Source organism: Mustela erminea, chromosome 13 (assembly GCF_009829155.1).
Source record: "Mustela erminea isolate mMusErm1 chromosome 13, mMusErm1.Pri, whole genome shotgun sequence".
NCBI lineage: Eukaryota > Metazoa > Chordata > Mammalia > Carnivora > Mustelidae > Mustela > Mustela erminea.
Window position 1 is genome coordinate 44,770,125 of NC_045626.1, and position 24,689 is coordinate 44,794,813.

At 39.0% G+C, this 24,689-nt stretch overlaps 1 protein-coding gene across 3 annotated transcripts in view; it reads right to left on the bottom strand.

Annotated features, from left to right (window-relative positions):
* The window catches only part of TAF4B (TATA-box binding protein associated factor 4b), a 146,842-nt gene extending 140,521 nt beyond the window's left edge, over positions 1 to 6,321 (bottom strand). For 2 of the 3 annotated variants that reach the window (XM_032310461.1, XM_032310460.1), the window contains exon 1: positions 5,474 to 6,321. In XM_032310461.1, coding sequence (XP_032166352.1) covers positions 5,474 to 5,816 — 343 coding nt within the window. In that variant the 5' untranslated portion in view covers positions 5,817 to 6,321. The remainder of the gene's footprint in view (positions 1 to 5,473) is intronic. The other variant, XM_032310459.1, reaches the window with a different exon arrangement.
* Positions 6,322 to 24,689: the final 18,368 nt, after the last annotated feature.

Genomic DNA, 24,689 nt, shown 5'->3' on the forward strand with positions numbered 1-24,689 from the left:
CTCTTGCTATCTCCCTTTCCCTGTCAAATAAATAAACAAAATCCTTATTTTTTAAAAAAAGAAAAACTTAAAATCAATCAGAAAGTTTTTATCCCAGATTCTACTATCCCTTATGGCACATCTTCTCTACTCCCCATTTACACAGTGGATTTGTCAAAACAGAACTTCCATTAACTTTATTAAATTTCATCTTTTAAAAGTAGGATCACATGTTTTCAAGTGATTTTTACCTTCTTTTTAACTTGCCAAATTTGTTTTTACATATGTATGCCTCAGTTTACAAAAATAATGTTGTTGGAGAAAATTAAGCCCAGAACAACCTAAGGAAATTCTCAAAATCTCTTTAATTTCCAGGAGAGGTACTGTGTCTACCTTATTTTCCACTGTATCCATGGAACTGAACATAGAACCTCGTATACAGTTAGCACTGAAATGTATGTGTAGTTTAAAAAATATATAACTTTAAAACACTCATATTTCCTTGATCCAGAAATTCCAAAATTCTTGGAATTTGTTATCTGTCCCAAGAAAATAATCAAGACACACACCACAATCTAAATACAAAAACATCCGTTTACTTTTATTTACAAGTAATTTTTTAAACAAAAAGGCATAAGCAATCTAAATGAACAAATAGAGAAAATATTAAATAATGGATTATGCACCCCTTAAAATTAAGCTTTTGAGGTTAGAACACACAAAACTGTCACTGTATAATGGCAAGTGAAAAACAAGGATACAGAAATTAAATAATAGAATCTCAGTTATGTAAAAATAAATAAATAAATAAATAAATAAATAAATAAAGGAAGCATCCATACATTTTTTTCCCCCCCAAAGAAACTAAACTTTGGGGTAGTGAAATGTTCTCCTTATCTTGGAGTGGTGGCTATACCTTTGTCAGTTTCAAAACTTACTGTAAATGGTTTCTTTTTTAAAATAAGCATACTAGTAAATAATTATAGCTCCATAAAGTTTATATAAAAAAGGAAACTAAAAGATACACTCCAAATATTTGGGGCAATTTTTCTGTACTTTCCAAATTTTGTGTAACAGACATAAAAAAGTGGAGGCATATAGACATTGAGGTTATTTCAAAATCCATCCTTTTAAATTATAATAAAATCTTTTAAAAAATAAATTATAGTGAATTTGGTGGATGCCAATACACATTAGATAAATAGCAACCAGAGTACCTATAGCTAGCCAATGTTATACAGGTACCTTAAATATTCAGACATGCCTGCTACGCAACTCTGTATTCCACACAAATGGTGTTCTTTAGAGTTCTATGACATGCAGACTTATATTCTTAGTTAACCCATATGCTATTTCTATGAAGAATGTGTGATCCCATTTTAGACATAATAAAACTGACATTGAGGATGAGTTTAATAAACTTGACCCAAATCACAAACTTATTAAGTGGTAGAGCTGGGATTCATAGTCAGGTCTGTTGGACAATATTCTGCCCTTTATTGCTATACTTCACTGCTTTCCACAAAAGGCTAAACCACCAAGTCCCTTTGATTAGCATACCTAGTCCCAACTCTGAACTATACCTGTCCTGAACTAAACCTTCCCAGCTCCTGTATATTACGTACTTACTTTACTTCACAAACTAACAAGAGCCCTCTCAGGCATAATTATTCAGTAAGTAACAAATATGTATAACATTATCATCCACGCACATTTCTCTACATTTGAAGTCTATCTCTCTCCACTCATTATATCTTCTCTTACTGTTAATGAATGTCTAGTCTGGAAAATTATGTATTAGATTCTACAGATAGCTTTTTATCTTTTTAATCTTTTTTTAAAAGAGATTTCATTTATATATTTGACAGAGAGAGAGAGCACAAGCAGGAGGAGCAGCAGGCAGAGGAAGAGGGAGGAGGCGGCTCCACACTAAGCAGAAAGGACCCTGGGATCATGACCCAACTGAGCCACCCACGCAACCCCACAGGTAGCTTATTAAAATCAAGTATGAACATCATTGATTATGCATTTAAATGATCATTTGGGGACAGAATTTGGTAATCCTCTGAAAAGATTATCTTTTGAAACAGTAATTCCACTTCCAGCAATTCATCCTATAGAAAATACATTTATAAAACTACACAAAAATACACAAAGATGTTTATTATAGCATCATAACAGAAAGTAGTGCAAACAGTATCAATGCAAAGAACAGCAAGGTGGTCAAAACATGATGGTACACTGATACAGTGGACTACTAAGCGACTTAAAAAATGATGAAGGGGTGCCTCAGTGGCTCAGTGGGTTAAGCCTCTGCCTTCGGCTCAGGTCATGGTCTCAGGGTCCTGGGATGGAGCCCCACGTCGGGCTCTCTGCTCAGCTCTCTGCTCTCTGCTCTCTCTCCGCCTGCCTCTCTGCCTACTTGTGCTCTCTCTCTGTGTCAAATAAATAAATAAAATCTTTTTAAAAAAATGAGGAAGATTTATAGGTACTAACATGAAAAGGACAATATTGTTAATAGCAATAAATCTGGTGAAGTGGGTATATTATATTTCAGTAATGCTTTTTTTCTTTTACATGAACATATGCCACTTTTGTAAGCAGAATGAGCGAAGAAATTAAAAATAAAATGCACTGATATGTGTAAAGGCCCTTGGAATCCCTTGGGGGCTGCAGCCCTACTGTCCTCTTCTTTCTCCACATACACTAATGTGTGCATTCAATTACTCAGGTGCCCTCTCTGAGAAAGGAACTTATTAAACCCTGGGTAATAAAGTTAGCAACAGAGTCCCTATCCTCACACAATATCCTTTTGATAAAGCCAGGGTGAAAACAAGAACTGCTAACTTATCCAGGAACTGGTTCAGGAATTTGAGAAAGATCCAAATCCTATGCCATGCCTCAGCATGAAGAGTTGACAAAAAAGACCTGAACCATTTTACAAGTAACTTTCACAGACTTCTGTACAGTACGACCATCAAGCAGAAGCTACCAGTTTATGATTTAGCAGAAGCAACCAAACCTTGATCATCTTTCTCAAACAAGTGATAGAAGACACACAGAACACCACAAACAGAAAGAACCGCAGTCTTGCACCAAATCCCACATGTTCATAAAAGAGAAGACTGAGAAGATGAAAGAGATTACCAAAAACATTCGACAGAGTAATTTTCAGAGCTCTGCTATAGCTTCTTTCATTTCTTCACAAGACGCCCCCTTTTTATTTCCAGTCCCTGCTCCCTAGAAAAAAATTGTGCTGCATATCTATATTTTTGAAAACCACTTTTTTTTCATTGAGGAAATTCTGAAGTAAGCAGAAATCAAATACTTAAAGTATTCATTATCTTGAAAAAGCAAAGCTGACTTCTATGTGATTTAAGCATCCCTGAGTAATCAGTTACTAATCCTCAGGATATAAAATAAACAGTACAAGACTTATAATTTTTTTAAAGTTACTTTAATCAGTGTTTCCATTTTATTCTTCAACTACTCGTTACCTTATTGTCCATCAATGAAAGCACAAAAGTTAGTATGGTCGTCTGCCATATGTCAATTGAGATATTCCCAAAAGCTGCTCTTCAAAGCACCTCCTCACCTCCTCTGTAACAATTCCTAAAGGCAATTTATCTCCTTGCTCCTGTAAATTTTTCCATGGTCAATTATCTAAAATGTTTTAGTGTAGCGCACACATAGAATGTGGTCCTGGTTTGCAGCTGTATAGCTCTGGCAAGTTTCAGTTTTGGTTTCTTTGCATACAAAAGATTAGGTTCTAAAATTCTCTGTCACCATTTAGCCCTGGTACCACACACACACCAAGTGGTAAGCACAGCATTGTATAAAGAATATACAAACCTGGATTCAAATTACCTCTGACACCTATGAGGTGTCTAGCATTGGGCAAGTTATTTACCCTTAGAGACCTTTCTCATTTTGTTACCTATTATGACCAACAAAATATATAAATAATATATAAAAAGTGTATACCACAGTATGCCTTCGATTAGTGATCAGTTCCCACTTACCAAGTTTTTACTCTTTTGTTTTTAAAGATTTTATTTAATTATTTGATACAGAGATCACAACGAGGCAGAGAGGCAGGCAGAGAGAGAGGAAGGGAAGCAGGCAGAGAGCCCAATGCCGGGATTGGTCCCAGGACCCTGAGCTGAAGGCAGAGGGTTTAACCCACTGAGCCACCCAGGCGCCCCCCAAGTTTTTACTCTTGATAATTTTTCTATTTTAATACTTTTTAAATTGTTTCTAAACAATCTTCAGTGACTAGACAGGAATTTAATTTTTACCAAATTAGGAGATGATTTCATTCAAACACATTCATAACTACTTTATAGTAGGTTGACAATTCAGAACGGTCAGAAAATGTATCCAGTGGCATATACATCACAGCCTCAAGTGTGTGTACCTCCTGTACCATAAAAAACTGAGAGAATTTCATCAAAAGTAAGAAACATAATCTTTCCACAATTTTCATGATCCATCAGAACATTAGCTACAAAAAAGCCCCTATCATTTTGCTGGGGGATACTAAAATCTTGAATCCAATGTTTCACTTCTTTACCATCTTTGTGGGTCTGAGTTCCAATTACTGCTAAGCAAAATAAATAGGAGACGATATAATCAGGAGTATAGAGTTCACTCCAAAGAATGTGATTTGTGCCTTTTTTCCCCACTGGAATTCCAAGACACTTTCAGCTGAGTTAAGAAAGGAGGTAGAACACTCAAATTTTACAAATTCTGAATAATCACAAAGCAAAATCTTTGCATAAACCATGAAAAACAGCCCAAACATGTAAACCCCCAGATAAAAAGTAGTCACAGACTCATTAACTGTAGCATCACACCCCCGCTTCCAATGTAACCCCATGTCTCTGATCTATCAACTTTGGCACCGCTCCCTTAAGACAGGTATTCTTCTAACTGAAAATTACAATCATCACACATCTAAAGACTGTGCGGAAAGCAGCATTATTCATTTCTGGTACTAGAAAAGCAGTGAAATTATTTTAGCTTGCTTAAATTAAAAATCTTCCTTCAGTCTTAACACACAAGAACTTCTTAAACTTTTTTGAAAAATATGGCTATCTAAGCGTGTGGTTATATAAATTGGTCTCTTCTCCACGTAAAAATAAAAACTTTAGCTATATTCTACCTTCTCGCACCTACGAGCTAGTGCCTCAAAGGCCCTCCTGAATATACTGCTCCAGTGTTTACTCTGTCACTTGGGTGAAGGAATTCTTTCCTTAAATATGGAAAGAACTATGCAGTAATGATTCAAAGAGGCTATATGAATTGTAAAGCCAAACCACTGCCCTGCAAAGTCGATTATGAAAGGTTCTCTTAGCTGAGGTTTTTTTTTTTTTTTTTCTTGTTTTGTTTTGTTTTGGAGCTACCAGCAAGAAGGCACAATCCAGAGCTGCGACGTTTCCCGTGTCGCCGCTGGCTGGACCGATAGGTAAGCTGGAAAAGGTGATCGACATACCTGGAGGAAGCTGCAAATTAGCAGGCAACTGGATTGTTGTGGTGTTGGGGGCTTTCACAGCGACTATCTGAGGAGCAGGCAGCGGGGGGCCGCTGCTGAGTTTAGGAAGAGCACTGACAGGAGCCACTTTGGTCACCAGGGTACCCACGGGGGACCGCAGGGGCTGGGACACCGTGGACTCAACGCAGACACTGGCAGGAGCCTTAGTCACGGCGCCCAAGGCCACTGGGGTGCTCTCCACCCGGACAGGCAGAGTCCCAGAAGGGGCCATCGTCACGGTCCCGGAGGCGCTCACACCGGCCGGGGGAGCGGCGCCGGCCGGTTCCGTGAGGCCCGCGGGCATCCCCAGGTGGATCAGCGGCAGCTGCGACGCTGCCGTTCCGGGAACAGAGGCTAGGCTAGGCTTGACAAGCGGCAGCCGACTCCAGAGCAGTTCCGGCTCCACAGCATCGCTAGGGAGAGGCGCAGGGGCCGCGACACAGAAGTCGGTGACGGGCGCCCGCTGGACACCGAGACCCGCGCGTCCCGCACCTCACTCTGGTCCGTGCGGCCCCGGCCGCAGCGACACCTGCTCGGCCGCTCGCCGCTTCCTCAGCAGCGCTCACACGTGCGCCGGCTCAGCCCGGCGCCTCAGCATCGGGTCTCGCAGCAGCAGAGCCCGGAGGGCGTCACTTCGGCTCCCACCATCCAGCAAAGCTCTGCGCCCCAGTTCCCCCGCCAGAAACTTCAAAACTACAAACCCGAGCGCCCCAAAGCCCCCTACACACACTCGGCATGGCCCCACCGCGCGGCCACGCCAGCCATGTTTATATAGCCACGCGGAGACCTCGCGCACGCGCACAGGCCGCCGCCGCCACCCCGGGCTTCCCCCGGAATCCGGCCCTGTGATTGGCCACAGACTGGAATCGCGCTCGTGACGTCACTAGGGACGGCTCCAGAGGGCGTTAGAATCTTCCCCCGCATCAGGAGGAAGGAGGGTCAAGTTGCCAAAAACCTACCATGTGGGAGGGGCAGACTGCACTTGGAAAACTGCGACATTCGGGTTCCTCTGCTTGTATCCCCAATGGTATGCTCCTTTAAAATCCAGGAGTGTGATTGCTACACGCTTTTACTTTGAGGAAAAAATGGGGACTGGCTTCAGAGAACGGTAACTCAGGCAAAACCACGCTTCCTCTGTTTTTCTGCGAGCTTTGCCTTAAAGCGTCGCAAAATGAGCGTTAAAATTGACACTGAAAAAAAATTGTCAGTTTTTCTTTTAAATGTTTAAGAATGGCGTATATTTTTATAGTCGGCAAAATATGTCTGTTTTCCTATGACTTTAGAGTAGAGCTGCCCCAAGGGAATATCGTTTTCTTCCTTTGGGCGGCTATAGGTATCTCTTATCACCTCCAATCGTAAATTGTTTACGTTCTGTCTCCTTGAAAACTGGGACAGTGTCTTTTGATTCCTGCCTCTTCAGGTTCTAGCAATTAGATTTCAACTGCAATCCTAAATATTATTTGAAAAAGTGGAAAGTGTTTGTTAAGTGAATCAGTAATAAGCGGAAAAACTTGCTCCTTAGGGATCTAGTTAGAGAGGATGCCTTGACTTCAGGCTTTTGTCGGAAGATTATGTTTATAGGAACCGACACTATAACTGAAGGAGATTTTGCAAGTAGGCAGGCAAGGCGATCTTTACAGCTGCTGGTTTTCTCCCTTCCTGTAAAAGCCAGTGGAGAGAATCTTCACAGCCCTCACACTTCGCTACATTTGCTGTCTTTCCCATCTCAACCAGTCCAAATCAGCCCATCTATGATTCCAGTCAGACCTTCCCCATTCATGAAGGCTCACTGATCACGTGGCCTCTAGAAAATACCGTGGAGTTGGGGAAAGGATAAATTTATTAAGGGCCCCTTGTGTGCTGGTCACTAAGAGGAACATTTTCTTGTTTTATTTTGTTTTTAACAGCAATTTCATTGTATTGACTTAAAAACTGCGGTTAAAAGAGTAATTTTCCAAGGAACTGGGATCCAAAACAGTCTGTATGAAACCAAAGTGCATCTCTTTCCATATCTCCACAAATGCCTAATTCATCATATATCCCATATGTCCCTGGCAAAATGCCTTGCACATAAAAGGTGTCTAATAAATATTTGCTAAATGAATTAAATAGATCCATGCAACATTTTCAGTGAAGCTATACGGTCTAGAGGCTTTGAATCTTAGATCTGCTTTTTAGTAGCTGGGCAAATTGTTTAGCCTTGTTTTTTTTTTTTTTTTTCTCCACATTGTGTAATCCAATAAACCCTTGTAGAAGGAAGGCTCAGAGTTTGCTCTGGGGACTCTCCCTCTCTGAACTTTAATTAAACCCCACCCCCAACTCACATACTTTGTTTAGATATGCAAATAACCTCAATCAAATTACAAAGAGGCTTGGCTGAGGAAATACACTTTCTCTTTAAAATGACCTTGAACATTTTGTTATAATTTGCTCTATTATTTGTCTCATTGATGGAAACGTTAGTTTTCTAGTTACAAAGAATATACCTCTTACCTGGCACAAGTAACTACTCTCCTTAATTTGGAGTTTAGTAATAATCATGTTTGCTACATTTTCCTTCTACAGAAACTTGCGCTAACTACTCTCCTGAATTTGGAGTTTAGTAATAATCATGTTTGCTACATTTTCCTTCTACAGAAACTTGCGCTTAAACAGTAAACATAGGGAGGCAAAATGCATTTTATCTCCCCATGTGAGAAAAAAAAATGCAGGGGAGGATTATACCTTGATTTTTATTTTGTTTATCAGTTAAAATATTCATAAAATTAAAGATGTTGAGAAACACTTACTCATTTATCTTCTGTCTTAGTCTATCCAGGCAGCTGTAACAAAATGCCACAGACTGTTTGTTTTTTAATTGTATTATAATTGATATACAATACTAATCTCAGGTGTATGACAGCGATTCAGTATTTTTATACATTATGAAATGATCACCTTGATAGGACTAGCTATTGCCACTATAAAGTTATTATATTACTGACTATTCCCTATGCTGTATATTACATCCTCATGACTTATGATTTATTTTGTAACTGGATGTTTATACCTCTGGGGATTAGGTGAGGGGTAGCTTATAAACAGCAGAAACTAACTGCTCACAGTTCTGGAAACTGGAAATCTGAGATCATGGTGCCGGGATGGTCAGGTGAGGGCTCTCTTCTAGATCACAGGCTTCCCCTATCTTCAAATGGCAGAAAGAATAAAGAACCTCTCTGGAGGTCTTTCAAAAGGTACAAATCCCGGACCCTCATGATTTAACCACCTCCCAAAGGCCCCACCTACTAATACCATCACATTTGGGAGTTGGGATTTCAACATAATGAATTTTGGGGAGACACAAATATTCAGACCAGATGGGACCTTCTAAATGAGGGACATTAATTCATTAAGTCATTAATTACCACAGTCTCTGCTCATCAACTCAGGTAGTGAAATAAAACTGTGAACAAACACAATTTATATTTCCAAATTTCGGTATTTTATACACATACATGAAGGCACTTTAATTTAGGCAAAACCAAAGGCTAAGGGTACAATTACTCGGTGGACAATGCAAATTACCCTTACTATCCTTTTGATTTTCCATAAGTCAGTCTATGGTCTCCTCAGAAAATGAATAAAAATTTACTACACTGTAGAATTTAAACAGGAAGCTTTCTTAATCTGTGAAATGAAATCAGCTGAAAAATCTGCCTGAGAAAACCTAACTATTTGGCTAAGATGGTAACGGCCTCAGCTTCAAATTGAGTCAGAAACAAATAGCCTCAAGCTCTTTACCTCGAACCTAGGCCAGTATCTGGGGTTTTACCTCAAAACAGTTAAATACTTTTCTGCAGTACAACACATTCCTACAACACCAGTCTGTCATTTCTGTCCTCTTAAAGAAATGCAGCTTAAAGTCTTAAGAAGTTTGACTTCATTAATGACTTCCATTTTTTATGCCTTCACTAAAGGTTTAATGAAGTCTGAGACACTTTTCATGCTCCTACAAAAAGTGGATATGACAGAAAGATCCTATCATAAGGGATGCATCACACTATGGACTAGTAATCAGCCACTCAGATTTATACTTGTAGAGGTACATTATTGGAAAAATGATCATGGTATATTGTTAAATGTAAAAAGGAGACAATAGTATAGAATAATATAGTATAGAATAGAATAGTATAGAATAGACAATAGTATAGAAAGAATGATTCCATTTTTTTGTAAGCTAAAAAAATAAATAAATAAACCAAAAAGCAGGTGGATACATGCTCAGAAGAAAATCTGGATTACACACCAAACTCTTAACAGAGGACATCTGTTTGGAAACATTCTAAGTGATCATTTCCTGTTTATATTTGTGTATATTCTAATTTGCTTGCATAATCAAAAATTAATACAAGCTTTTTCTTAAAATATATAATTTTAGTGACAACTGTAATCTTGTAAGTACAGCTAAGTACTCCCTGGTCTCCTTCCTGTAGCACTCAGGAAACCACTGAACGTCATGAGGCTGAGTAACTATGTTAACCTGCTTAAGTTAATTACAATCAGTGCCTTAACCTAGCAAGATGGGTGTTTTCTAAAAGTGGGAGTACTCCCTCTTTTTCATTCATAGTAAGTGTACAAAAAGCAATGCCTACTTAAGAAGCCATAATCTCAGAAATAATCTTATTTTTCTAGAAGATTCTGCACTCACAGAACTTTTTACTTGTATTGTCTGTTTTTGCTCTCATTTTCTGGAATTATGTCTTCTTAGAAGATCTTCCTCCCCAGTTCCTTCAGTCATTCTTTCATATAACCATATTCATATAATTCATATATAATGAATGTAGTCATTCATTCATATAACCAGTGTTCATTGTATGCTTACTGTGTGCTTGGCAGCAGAGAATATATCAGTAAAAAAAAGAAAAGACAGAAATCCCTGTCCCTGTGAACCATACATTCCAGTGGAAACAGACAAATGTAAAAAAGTAAATTATAAAAATGTTAATAAAAAATGAAAAGGTAAATTATATGGTATCTTAGATGGTGATTCATGTCCTGCAAAAGGAAGTCAAACAAGTGGATGAGAAGTACTGTTGGTACATGGAAGAAGAAAGAAAGAGAAGGCAGCCAAATCACATCAGGCCTTGGGTAGGCCTGATAGGGTTTTGCTTTTTACCCTGAGAGATGGAAAAGCATGGGGAGATTTTGAGCAGCAAAGGAACATCATCTCACTTATATTTTTAAAATTTCACTCTGACTGCTGTATGAATAGTCCTAGAGGGCTAACTGGATAGGATAATAGTAGGATAATATACCAGGATAATAATATAGAGATAATTTTAGAGAGACTATTTAAGGAGGCTACTGGAAAACCCAAGTGAGAGGTGATGGTGGCTTAGACTAAGGTGATACTGGGGTAAGTGGTAAAAAGTGGTCAAATTCTGGAAATATTTTGATGTTAGGTCCAACAGGTTTTCCTGATGCATTGAGTATGAAGTATGAGAAAGGAGTTAAGGATAGTTTAAAGGTTTCTGGTCAAGGCAAACAGGAAGCATGAGGAGCTATTGACTGGAATAGGGATGACTGCAATGGTAGTTGGGAAATTAGGTGCCCAACCAGGGATATTTTATTTTATTTTATTTTGAGAGGGTGGAAAAGAGGCCAGAGAGGGAATGAGGCAGAGGGAGAGAGAGAGTATTATGCAGGGTTCAGTCTTACTACTCTGAGATCATGACCCAAGCTAAAATCAAGACTTGGATGCTTAACAAAATGAGCCACCCAGGTACCCCTGGGATATTTTAATTTGAAATGCTTATTATATATCCAAAGAGGGTTTGGGGTAGGCAGCTGGTTTACAAACCTAGAGTTCAAGGAAGAGGTCCAAGTTGAATAAAAATATATTCACCAGCGTACAGATGGTATTTTTCACACCACTGGGCTCAGTATGACCAAGGAGGGAGAGAGTACAGAGAAGAAGAGAAGAGGCCAGAGTCCTGGGTACTCTAATGTTAAAGGTTGGGATGATGAAGAGGACCCAGCAACAGGTGGTGGAGAAGGAATCTCTACTGATAAGAGGAAGAGTAGTAGAGTAAGGAGTCCTGAAAGCCAAGAAATGGCCAAGTTTCAGATAAAGACAAGAATCAACTGTGTCAAATGCCACTGATAGGTTTAGTAAAATGAGGACTGATGAATGCCCAGTAGATACAACAACACAGTGCAGGGTCATTGGTAGCCTTGCTAAGAGACAAGTCTCTGTGGAAGGTAGAGGTAAAAGCCTGACTGGAGTATTTTCAAGAAAGAATGGAAAGGGTTTGAAGACTGTGAAGTTTTGATGCAGAGTGCACAGGAAAATGGGGCTGTAGATGGCGGGGATGAGGTAAAGAAAGGTTTTCTTTATGATAACATCACACTTACATGTTGATGGCCATGATCCAGTAGGGAGGTAAATTACTGATTAGCAGAGTAAAGAGGGGAGACTTGCTAGAGCCATGTCCTTGAAAGTCAAAAGAGATGGAATCTAGTGCACAAGTGGAGAGCTTTAGCTTTTATAAGCAGTGGACCATTCATCTGTGGCAACAGAAGCCAACGTTAGAGTTCTTGGCCACAGACACTGGTAGATAGATACTTGTGATGGTGGGAATTTGTGGAAATTCTCTTCTAATCTTTCTCCTTTCCTCCATCCCCATCCATGTCCCTTTATTGCTTCTAGAACAGTCTTCCTAAAATGCAAATCTACTTACGTAGCTCCCACTTAACAACTTTTTCACATCCTCCCATTACAGGTTAAAATGTCAAATAGCTAGGATGGCATACAAAATTCATTACAACCTGGCACTTGCTGGACTGCCCAAGTGATCTCTGCTGTGTTCCCATGGGCACCTTCCAATGGCACCATAGATGACTAAAGAAATACCCTAAATGTCCCAAACTTTCTGTTAGTGTTGTGCCTTTTCATACATTGCTTTACCGCCCTTCAAAGACTTTACACATTTGAAACTCATGTTCTACCTTGCCAGTTCTTATTTGGCTTTCAAAAGGCTATAACCCACACTGATGAATTCATTGTCTCTCCTTTCCCATGATATTTGTTTTTTTTTTTTTTTTTTTTTTTTTAAAGATTTATTTATTTATTCGACAGAGAGAAATAACAAGTAGATGGAGAGGCAAGCAGAGAGACAGAGAGGGAAGCAGGCTCCCTGCTGAGCAGAGAGCCCGATGCGGGCCTCGATCCCAGGACCCTGAGATCATGACCTGAGCCAAAGGCAGCGGCTTAACCCACTGAGCCACCCAGGCGCCCATCCCATGATATTTGTTATATTATGGTCATTTCAGTTGTTTTTCTTGCCTATCCTGTCTCACTAAATTGTGTATTTTCTTCATAGTTGAGGGCATGTTCATCTCAGAACCAGAAGAGAGAACCTAATACATAAGCAGATACTTGACACAGCGAGTACTTTTCTGACTTCTATCCCACTCCCAACCTCTAGACTGGCACGTAGGGACAGGATTTTGTCTCATTTGTACATCCCTGGTGCACATTGTATTGTATGTAATACAGTTACTCCATACAGTAATAGAAAGTTCATATTTCAGCTTTCTGTTTTCAGTCTGTATTTGCCTTGAGTGATAACTTTACTTCCATGGCTTAATTTCCATCTATATATTTATGACTTTTGGATTTATCTATCTTTGGCCCAGATTTCTCTTCTGTCCTCCAGTCTTATATAGACAGTCACCTACTATATCCACCTGGATGTCTCACAGGCTCAAACTAAACTACACACACACACACACAAACAAAAACAAAAACAAAAAAAAACCCAAAACTAAATTAAATTTACAATCCTACCTTCAAGCTTGCTTTTTCTCCTCTTATCCCTATCTCAGTGAGACAATCTCCTTCCAGTTGCCTAGGATGTAAAATTGGGAATTGACCTTGACTTTTCCCTTCCTTTCACCTGTTTCCCTCTCTTTTCACCTGTTTCATTAGATCCTGGCAATCCTGACATCATATCTATAATAATATATCTCTGGAATCCATTGACTCCTCTTATTTCCACTGTCACTTTTAGTTCAAGCCCATGTATGCTCACTTTAATTATGCTAACTGCACTCTCTGTATAACTCCAGACTTGCTCCTGCTTTGTGCTATTCTGTGGTCTGCAATCAGATTTTTATTAAAAATGTTCCTTTAGTCTGCACTGGTGGTATAGTGGTGAGCATAGCTGCCTTCCAAAATGTTCCTTTAAAGATTAACATTATAATTATTATCATCATTCATTGATTTAGGACTATTTTTCTTTCTTACTGAAAGGAACCTAAAAAAAGAAAACAATTTCTATTTTTAACTATTTACAGTTCTATCATTTCAGCTGAATTCTCATTTTTGTATATTACTTTCTATTCCTTGTCTATTATATGCTTGCTCTCACGTGAAGTATACATATGGTTTTCCCTATAATTTAGAGCCAACTGTATCTAAATAATTTTCCAAGCCTAAACTAAACATTTAAATCAGGTCTTGTGCATAATTTCATGCTTCTAAAATGTCTTTATAATGATTATTTTATACATAATATTTATTAAACAAGAACACATAATTGTTTGCATGTATAATTATGAATTATGATAAATACTACAAAAGAAAAGAAGGTACTTTGAAAGAGGATAATGGACAGTGTCTAATTTAGCTAGGGAGTTAGGACAGTGTTCCAGGAATTAAAAGAAGCCTATGAGACTGGCAGAGCGTGAACCCGAGGAGCAGTTGCCTGAATGAGGTTGAAGAGTCAGAGAGCGGTCATATGATGTGCCAATGAAAGAAACAAATATTTTAAGCAGAGGAGTAAAACAAATTTATTAACATTTTAAACTTCTCATTTGGAAATAATTTCAAACTTAGAGAAGAGTTGCAAGAAAGAGCATTTATAACTCCGATATCCTCTTCATCCAGATTTACCAATTTTAACATTTTGATTTCTTTTATCATTCCCTCTGTGTGTGTGTGTGTGTATGCATATATACACACACACACACACACTCATCCTCATTACCCACAGATTCCATGTTTAATTCACCTACTTCATAAAACTTACATCAGTGGTGCTCTCTGAATCAATACTTACTAGGACTTTCGAAGCCTTTTACAGGCATGTGGAAAACAACAGAAAATTGGAGTTACCCAATGTGCATGTTCCCAGGTGAGGTCAAACAATGAGGTGCTCTGCTTTCTTGTTTCAGCTCCCCTACTGTAACCGGTTATCCATTTTGCTACCTACTTCGTGCCATGTTTTTCTTACTTTTGTGTTTTCTGTTGGTGATGTCACTGCTAGTGACAGACATAGTGCTGGCATAGTGCTAAAGTGCTGCCTGGTTTTCCTAAGCACAGAAAGGCCGTGATCTGCTGTACAGAGGAAAATATATACATATACGTTAGATAAGTGTAGTTCTTTTTTTTTTTTTTAAGATTTTATTTATTTATTTGACAGAGAGAGATCACAAGTAGGCAGAGAGGCAGGCAGAGAGAGAGAGGAGAAAGCAGGCTCCCCGCTGAGCGGAGAGCCCGATGCGGGACTCGATCCCAGGACCCTGAGATCATGACCTGAGCCGAAGGCAGCGGCTTAACCCACTGAGCCACCCAGGCGCCCCTAGATAAGTGTAGTTCTGGTGTAAGTTATAGTGCTCCTGGTTGTGAGTTCAGTGTTACTGAATCAATAACATACTTTAAATAAGGTGTCTTTAAACAAAAATACACATAAACCAAGGTTATGTATTGATGGATAGAGAAAAATATTAAGAGCAAAGGCTTAAAGGAACCTAACCCTGTACTTCCCATAGGAGTCTTGGTTGACTATTAGCTAATTTTGTATTTTATAACTTTAATAGAACATAACTACCATAAATCATGAGAATTGACTCTATATATACTTTTTTCTCTGAACTACCTAAAAGTAATTAATTTGCAGACCTGCCCTCTTCTTTCAAATACTTCATTGTATATTTCCTAAAAACAAGGACATGCACTTACATCACCAAAGTACAATGAACAACATTAGGACTTAACATTGATACAATTATTTAGTTAACAGATCTTTAATCAATAGGTCTTTTCACTTTTGGCAACTGTCTCAATAATGTCCTTGATTTTTTTTTCCTAGTCCAGGAATCCAAAATCATTCACTGCATATAATTTTATCTCTTTAGTCTCCTTTAATCTAGAATAGTTCCTCTGCCTTTCTTTGTTTTTGATGATACTGCCAATTTTGAAAAGAATAGGCCATTTGTTTTGTAGAATGTCCTCAGCTTAGGCTTGTCTCTTTCTTGTTTTCTCCTGATCATATTCAGTTTAACGTTTTGGCAGAAATACTGCATGAGTAAGGCTATATTCTTTATATCACAGTAGGAGACACATGATACAAGTTTGTAAGTTTTATTATATGTCTTAAATTTGACCACTTGTTTATGTTGATATGTTTGGGGTTTCTCATTGTAAAGTCACTGTTTTTCCTCTTTGTGATTAGTAAGTTTGTGGAACATACTTTGAGACTACATAAATATCTTGTTCTTCATCAAACTTTGATCTGTTTAGCATTCTTTACTGATTCTTCGCTGAGTCAGTTATTACTAGGATGGATGCACAGTGGTGATATTTTAAAACTCATTTTTATTTTTTATACATTGTCATTTGAGATTTTATTGGAAGAAGTAGTTTTTGCATTTCTCTTTTGTACATATCAGTATGGATTTATGTATTCTTTTTTAGCCAGTGTGTTATAACCAGTTATTACCATGATTATTTTGATTCTTAGATTATCCCAGATTTGGACAGTAGGATTTCCTCTTAAATTATCTCCTGTATCCTTTTCATGAATTCCCATCAATTTCTGAGTAACTTATATTCTTAAAAGATCATTCTAGTTATTATACAGAGAGTGGACTTGGGGAGGGCACAAGAAAAACAAGCTAGTGAGATAGCTTTTGCAGTAGACCACATGAGAGATGAGGGTGGCTTGAAATGGGGTGATAGTAGTGGATATAGAAATAGGGTGTTAGCAGTGGACATACTTGAAGGTAAAAAATTACGGATTTTTGTGGTAAATTGAGCAAGGTAGCCTTAGGGCCGAGAAATGTCTTGTTGCTTTTTTTTTTTTTTTAAGTAGCCTCCATGTGGGTCTCGAACTCTTGACCCTGAGATTAAGACCCGAGCTGAGCTGAGATAAAAAAAAAGATACTAACCAACTGAGCCACCCAGGCACCCCAAGACTGAGAAGTGTTAAGAAGCACTCTCACATTTCTAGCTTGAGAAACTGATTGGTTGATGATTTCATTCACAGTGATGGGGAAGATTGGAGATGGAGCAGCTCTGATGGAAAAAATTGAGAGTTCAAGTTCAAGAAAGATCCGATGGAATTTGAAAGGGACACACAAGGTAGGTGTTAAATTACCTACTACCTATTACTGTCTGCTTTGTACTTCCTGACACAGTATAGATTGTACGTGAAGTAATGGGACTGGATGTTATCACTGAGGGAGAGAAGGTACAGTAAAGAGAGAAGAACCTCCTTTAAACCTCAGCAGTCAGTGGAGCCAATAGAGGAAGAGGGAAGGAGGGAAGAAGAAGGACTGGAGAGTTAGGGAAGACAACCCAAAACAGTGAAGTCAAGAAGCCAAGATAAAGGTGTTTCACTAGATGAAATGGTGAGAGGTAGCGAGACTTCAGTCTGTCTCTTTTGGAGTGATGCTTTATGAAGGCAGGGATCTTTTACTGTTGTTCGCTGCTATGGCCTTGTAGCCTAGAACAGTGGCTGGCCCATAATGGGTGTTTCATAAATATTTGTTGACTGACTGAATTTGTAAGTCATGTATTTTCATAATAGTGTTGCATTGATTAGATACAGTCTCCAGAAAAATACCAAATAATTACAATGATATGCTTCCTAGTCTTCTTCTTAATATAATATTTCCTCAGGTGGTTTAGTCATTTCGTGTTTGCCTCTCTAAGGTAAAATTTGAGGTTTCTTCCATACTCAAAAACTTTGCATGGCCCCCCTCACTATCACTGCCCTTCCTTCCCGCAGCGCCTCCAGAATAATACCCAGATGCAGAATAGAAATCCTGTCATGTTTGATCCCTGGTTGACATCACTTCTGGCGATCTCCCTTTTCTCAAACTTGCCTTCTTATGATACTGTGCTCCTCTTGCCAGGCAAAGAGGTAGGAGAAGAGCTTTTCCCAAGGAAGTCATCTTCAACCCTCTCCCAAGCAAATACCCTCCGATGTGTTTCTCCTTTCCTCCTGGTAGATCCTCTTGGTATATTCCTTACTTTCCTAAGTCCCAGTAGAATCTGGGTTTCTTTCAGAAGGGCCTGTGGGGGCACCTGGCTGGCTCAGTCCATGGAGCATGAGACTCTTGATCTTGGGGTTGTAGGTCTGAGCCCCACATTAGGTGAAGAGATTACTTAAAAATAAAATCTTAGGGCGCCTGGCTGGCTCAGTGGGTTAAGCCGCTGCCTTCGGCTCAGGTCATGATCTCAGGGTCCTGGGATCGAGTCCCGCATCGGGCTCTCTGCTCAGCAGGGAGCCTGCTTCTCTCTCTCTCTCTCTCTCTCTCTCTGCCTACTTCTGGTCTCTGTCAAATAAATAAATAAAATCTTTAAAAAAAAATAAATAAAGTCTTTAAAAAAAAAAAAAGAGCCTGTGTTATTTTGCAGTGCGGGGGAACAGTATCATGAGGTTTAATGGTAGGAAGGTAGAAGGTCAAGGTTCCAGGCAAAACTGAGCTGAAACCTCCCACCTACTATCACCTCTGTTTCCACGTATTCCTTCCAGAGTCCCTTCTCTATCTTCTGTTTCACCAAGTCTTGCCATGTATCTTCACTGTACTGTCAAGAAATACCAGTTCATACATTTCATTTTATTATTTTTTTAAAGATTTATTTATTTTGAGAGAGAGAGAGTGAGTATATGAGTTAGGGGTAGGGGCAGAGGGAGAAGGACACAATCTCATTCAGACTTTTTGCTGAGCACAGAGCTGTACAGCATGGTGCCTAGTGCTGGGCTCGATCTCATGACCCTGAGATCATGACTTGAGCTGAAACCAAGAGTTGGACACTCAACTGAATGAACCACCCAGGAGCCTCTGTATTTCATTTCATTGTTAGCCAATAAGATGTGATCTCCTCTTCTTTTTATTTTTAAAGGAACTTCTATATGAGAAAAAAAGGATTTCCAGTTTTGTTTTGTTTATTTTTATTTAATGTCAATTAACATATAATGTATTTTTAGCTTCAGAGGTAAAGGTCAGTGATTTATCACTCTTACATAACAGCCAATATTCATTACCTCATGTGCCCTTAATGCCGATCACCCGGTTCCCACTCTTCCCGCCCTCATCTCTCCAACAGCCCTCAGTTTGTTTCCTATGAGTAAGAGTCTCTTGGAGTGCCTAGATGGCATAGTCTGTTAAGTGTCTGACTTCAGCTCAGGTCATGATCTCAGGACTCTGGGATCCAGCCCTAGGTAAGGCTGCCATTGCTGATCTATGGCTCAGCAGTATCTTCTTCAGTGCCCACTATTGACATATCACCAGCTGGCAAAGAAGAAATGTTTTCAGAATCCAATTATGTTATCCCAAAAGAGGGCAAAGAAAGGTGGATCTGTGGCTGAAAGATAGAAGACTAACACATGTATTAGTATAAATACTTTAAATGAAAAAACACTATTAAAAAAATAGTGAATGTATAACATTCTTTTATATGTTTGCGAATATCTTTAATGTCTGGCTTAACAGAAAACAGCTGGATTTTATATCTACTTTGCTCTAGTTTGCAGCAATATATTATTTTGGTTCAAATCTAGAAGAAAATCTGGTCTCATACAGATAGGGAGTTGGAAAAGGGAAGAGTATTTTAATAGCCTTTTCAGATTGTTGGGGACATTCTTTTTTGATGCCGCACCAAACTTTACAAGTAGCAGTTTTTAAAGTTCAGTTGCAATGTGGAAATCAAAATCATATCAATTAACCTTTCATACTCTCTTACATTCAATTCCCTTGGTTGCATTGAATGGATGGATCTTTTACATGTGTACCATGTTGCTATATTGTGCATGTCTTTGGGGAGTATTGGTTCATTGAGTTACTCGGATCTTCTGAATATTTACATATTTCATTATACAATATCAGAAAGTGTTTTATTTCTCGATAGCACCACCAGTCTTATCAGCTTTATGTATTGGGAAGCTGTCAATCTCGTAGTAGTGTATTCAGTTCTTTTTTTTTTTTTAAGATTTTATTTATTTATTTGACAGATAGAGACCACAAGCAGGCAGAGAGAGAGAGGAGGAGGAAGCAGGCTCCCGGCTGAGCAGAGAGCCCGATGTGGGGCTCGATCCCAGGACCCTAGGATCATGACCCAAACCGAAGGCAGAGGTTTTAACCCCCTGAGCCACCCAGGCGCCCCTATACAGTTCTTTCAATTCTAATTTTTTCTTGAAAGTTGAATTTTGTCCTTGGCAATAAATGCTGTCAGTAGTTTGTCTTGAAGTGGCAGATTTACTATTTTTATTTTTGAGAAAATAGTTGCTAAATACCCAAGTCTGGAAACAAAATAGTTTGTCAGTATATTTCAGACAAAACACCATTTGTTTGTAAAACATAGTTTCTTCCTCAGAAGAAATGACAGTCCATGAAAAAAAAAAAAGTGGTTAGTTCAGCTGACAATTCAAACAGTTGCACAAGTGCTTTTTCTCAAATCAATCATTTTACTTTGGTAAATAGCAGAGGTACGTTTTGTGTAATTCTTACTTTATTACACAGAATATTTTAAAAACATGCACTTTTTACTGCTTCTTCAAGAACATATTATTATTTCAATAAAATATTTATTTATTTATTAGAGAGAGAGAGAGCGCGCACATACAAGCCAGCAGGAGAGAAGAGGGAGAAGCGGACTCCAGGCTGAGCACAGAGCCCCATGCGGGACTCTATCCCAGAACTGTGGGATCATGACCTGAGCCCAAGGCAGACGCTTAACTGACTGAGCCACCCGGCTATCCCTCATGGAGAACATTCTTAAGGGAAACTCCCTTGAAAAAAAAAAAAGTGTAAGTGTATAGCCGTAAAGAATACGATGACAAGGAGCAGTTTGGGTTCACTGCCCTGATTTGTAAATGCTCTAGCAGGTTTACCCATCACTGCTTTTGCACCATCAGCAGAAATGCCCACACTGTGAAAAAAGCAATCATTTTAGTATTATATGGAAATAATTAAGACCCCCATGTACCTTCTGAAATGGTATCAGATACCCAGAGGTAGACAGAACAAATTTTGATAATCACTACAGTAAAGAAGACTGCTTTATTCTGTTAAGCCAGCATTTCGTTTAAGTTTCCCCAACCAGGGACGCTTTGATCACCTGACACCCATTAACATGGCACAAAGAAAGCTTATGTGGAATAAGTTTTGGGAAACTGTGCTGAGCCTCTCTGCCGAATACAACATATGCTCCCACCAGAGCCAGTGTTTAAGGAGAGTAACTCCTCTAACCAATGATGGGCTTAACTTATCCATCAAAAAGAATTCCTTCTACTCCCTCTTCTTTTTCAGGGATTGAATAATAGATTTTGCCTACTACTTCCATCAATCTCATAGTAGTGTAAAATCTTTTTAGAAACTTGATTTAGTGATTATTAAATTGAGGCCCCAAACTGTAAAGTTTCAGTTCTTAAGCCAGAGATACTCACACTCTAGTAGGAGATACAAGTATGAAACAATTACTGGACATTATGAGACAGGTTGCAATAAAAAGCTATGGAAACACAGAGGTCAGGTCTCTGATCAAACCTTAGGAAAGGCTTCTTGGAGGACTACCTGTGTTGAGTCATAAGAAATTTCCAGTGTCAGCTCAATCATTGAAAAGGAGGAGGACAGAAGTCTTTTCAGTGAGCAAAGCATGTGTGTGCTACCCAAGCCAGTCTTGACCATTATGGTGGTCAGTGGTCTGAACACATTTACTCTTCGCAGAATTGAACTTGGGAACCTTGGAAAAGGAAGGGAAATGAACTATGGAAGTTAAAGCTATAAGAGATCATAATTGAAGCAGATGCTAGAGAGGCCATAATGCACATGTATGAGCTAGAAGCTTATAAGGGAAAAGGAACCATGAGTGGACATAAGCAATGAGTTGAAGAAATGATATGAGGCTGACAGTAGAGGGAGAAGAACAGAACAGTTGTGCAGAAGGGAACTGATCCACTTACTACTTCAACATTAGAGTTAAGACCCAAAAGTTCTTGATGTGGACATTTTTTTTTTTAAAGATTTTATTTATTTATTTGACAGAGAGAAATCACAAGTAGATGGAGAGGCAGGCAGAGAGAGAGAGAGAGGGAAGCAGGCTCCCTGCTGAGCAGAGCGCCCGATGCGGGACGCGATCCCAGGACCCTGAGATCATGACCTGAGCCGAAGGCAGCGGCTTAACCCACTGAGCCACCCAGGCGCCCCATTGATGTGGACATTTTTAATGCTGCCCTTCCTAGGAGGCAAAGTGATGCCATTGTTCTGAGTTTGGTACTTCCCCCTGAAAGCCCTTATTTCCTTGTATCCTTTTGGAGTGAATCTTTGTTTTTTAACCAAAAGATCTCAGCTAAAATGAGGAATAGACAAATCATGGCACAACTGGCAAAATCCAAGTATCATGTTTGAATAAAGTGCCCTTGAATTGTCCCTGCATTTCAGTGCAGCCAGGCCAGCCTGAAATGAATGATATTGATGTGTTATATGCATTTCAAAGACAGAATTGTAATTTACAAACAAACATCATTTGGAGAACTTTTCCAAAATCTCATTCCTGTTGTTTTCTCCATTATCAATAAATATAACTTTATGCTAGAAGAAGATAATTTTTAAAATATACCATCTTAGCCAGTAGTTTCATATACCTTTTAAGTCAGAAGCATGGAGACAACTAGTATTTGACTTGGGATTTTTTTTTTTAAAGACTTTTAAATTTATTTTAGAGAGACAGTGTGCACATGTGTGTGCGTGTGGGAGATGGGAGGGGCAAAAGGAGAGGGAGAGAGAAACCCAAACAGACTCAGAGCCTGATACAGGACTTGATCCCACGACTCTGAGATCACGACCTGAGCCAAAACCAGGAGTTGGTTGCTCAATTCACTGTGCCATCCAGGCATCCCATTTGACTTGGGATTTTTAAGTTTTAATTTAAATAAATGGCTCTGTACTATTCACAAAGTATTTATTACGTACCTACGATATGGCCAGCACTGTTCTAGGCCCTATTTACCAATAATAAAACAGATGTGGAATTTACAGTTTTAATGCGAGGGGCTGTCAGTAAACATACATCAACACATATTTCATGTGTTGGGTGTTGGAGCATGGGTGTTCTATTTTATGTGTGGTGGTCAGAAGAACACCTCTCTGAAAAGGTAACATTTGTTGAACAAGTGGAAGGAAGTACAGAAGCGGGTCATGCCCATATGGCGGAGGTGGGTGGCTGGGTAGAGTGATCCACACGGAAGACCCAGTGAGTGTCAAGGCCCTGAGTCAGAAGCCTGCTTAGAGCATATGAGGAATAGCAGTGGGGCCAGTATGACTATAGCTGAAGGAGGAGGGCAGCAGTGGCCCAAACGGCAAGAGATGAAGCAGAGAGGTATGCGTGTGGCGGGGGCGGGCTGTTAGGAGGGAGATCACATAGGCTACATGTAGATTTTTTCCTAAATGTTTCTCCTAAATATTTAGCTGGCAAGACCTAACAAGTTCCTAGGTGATGCCAGTGTATCCAAGGCATCACCTAGGAGTATGACAGAAAAGTCTCTTGGGCTCCACCTCAGGCCTATGAATTAGAGGCTGTGTGTGTGCATAACATACATGCAACACATGACATAGATGTATCATATATATACACACACACCCGTCCGTGTGTGTATATATAACACACAATAGTGCATATACATATAACATACATATAAATGTTAAAGTGTGAGAAACACTTGTTCAGTTTATGTAAGTTAACTGTCCTACATAAGAAAAAATAAGAAACCACAATTAGCACTTTCTCTATAATTTTCAGATAAGGATGAATTTTTTTATTACTGCAAAAATAGAGATTTTGATAGAGATCGCATTGAATCTGTAGCTATCTTTGGGTAGTATTGACATCTTATCAATATTAAGTCTTCCAATCTATGAACACTGGTGACTTTGCATTTGTGTCTTCTTAAACAATGTTTTATAGTTCTTAGTATGAAAGCCTTTTGCCTCCTTGGTTAAATTTATTCCTAAGAATTTCATTCTTTTTGATGCTATTGTAAATGGAATTTCTTAATTTTCTTTCTGGATTATTTAGTTTTAGTATATAAAGCTCAACTAAATTTGTGTGTTGATTTTTTTATCCTACGACTTGGTACTCTAAAGATTCCATAAGAAAAGACCAAAACTGTTAGAAGAAAGAAATATGTGCAAACAGAGATAATTTTACTTCTTGCTTTCCAATTTGGATGCCTTTTATATCTGTTTTTTCTCTTGCCTGATTGCTTTGGCTAAGACTCCAGTACTCAATACTATGTTAAATCCAAGTGGTGAAAGTGGCATCCTTGTCTTTTTCCTCATCTCAGGGGAAGGCTTCCAGGTTTTTGCCACTGACTATGATGTTAGCTTTGAGCTATTCAAAAATGCCCTTCATTGGGCGCCTGGTTGGCTCAGTGGGTTAAAGCCTCTGCCTTTGGCTCCGGTCATGATCCCATGGTCCTGGGATGAAGCCTCACACCGGGCTCTCTGCTCAGCAGGGCGCCTGCTTCCTCCTCTCTCTGCCTGCTTCTCTGCCTACTTGTGATCTCTGTCTGTCAAATAAATAAATAAAGTCTTAAAAAAAAAATGCCCTTCATCGTGTTGAGGAAGTTCCCCTCTAGTTCTAGTGTACTGTTGGAGGTTTTTAATTATTTTTTGCATGTTTTGTTTTTAATCACAGATGATTCCCCAAACTCTTTACCTATTTGGTAATTTAATGCAGATGGACACACAGAAATCTCGGGAATGTTTGAAAATGACATGTTGGGGCACTTGGCTAACTTAGTTGGAAGAATATATGACTCTTGATCTCAGGGTCATGAGTTCGAGCCCTGTGTTGGGTTTAAAGATTACATAAATGAATAAACAAAAAAAAAATCTTTTTTGGTTTTAA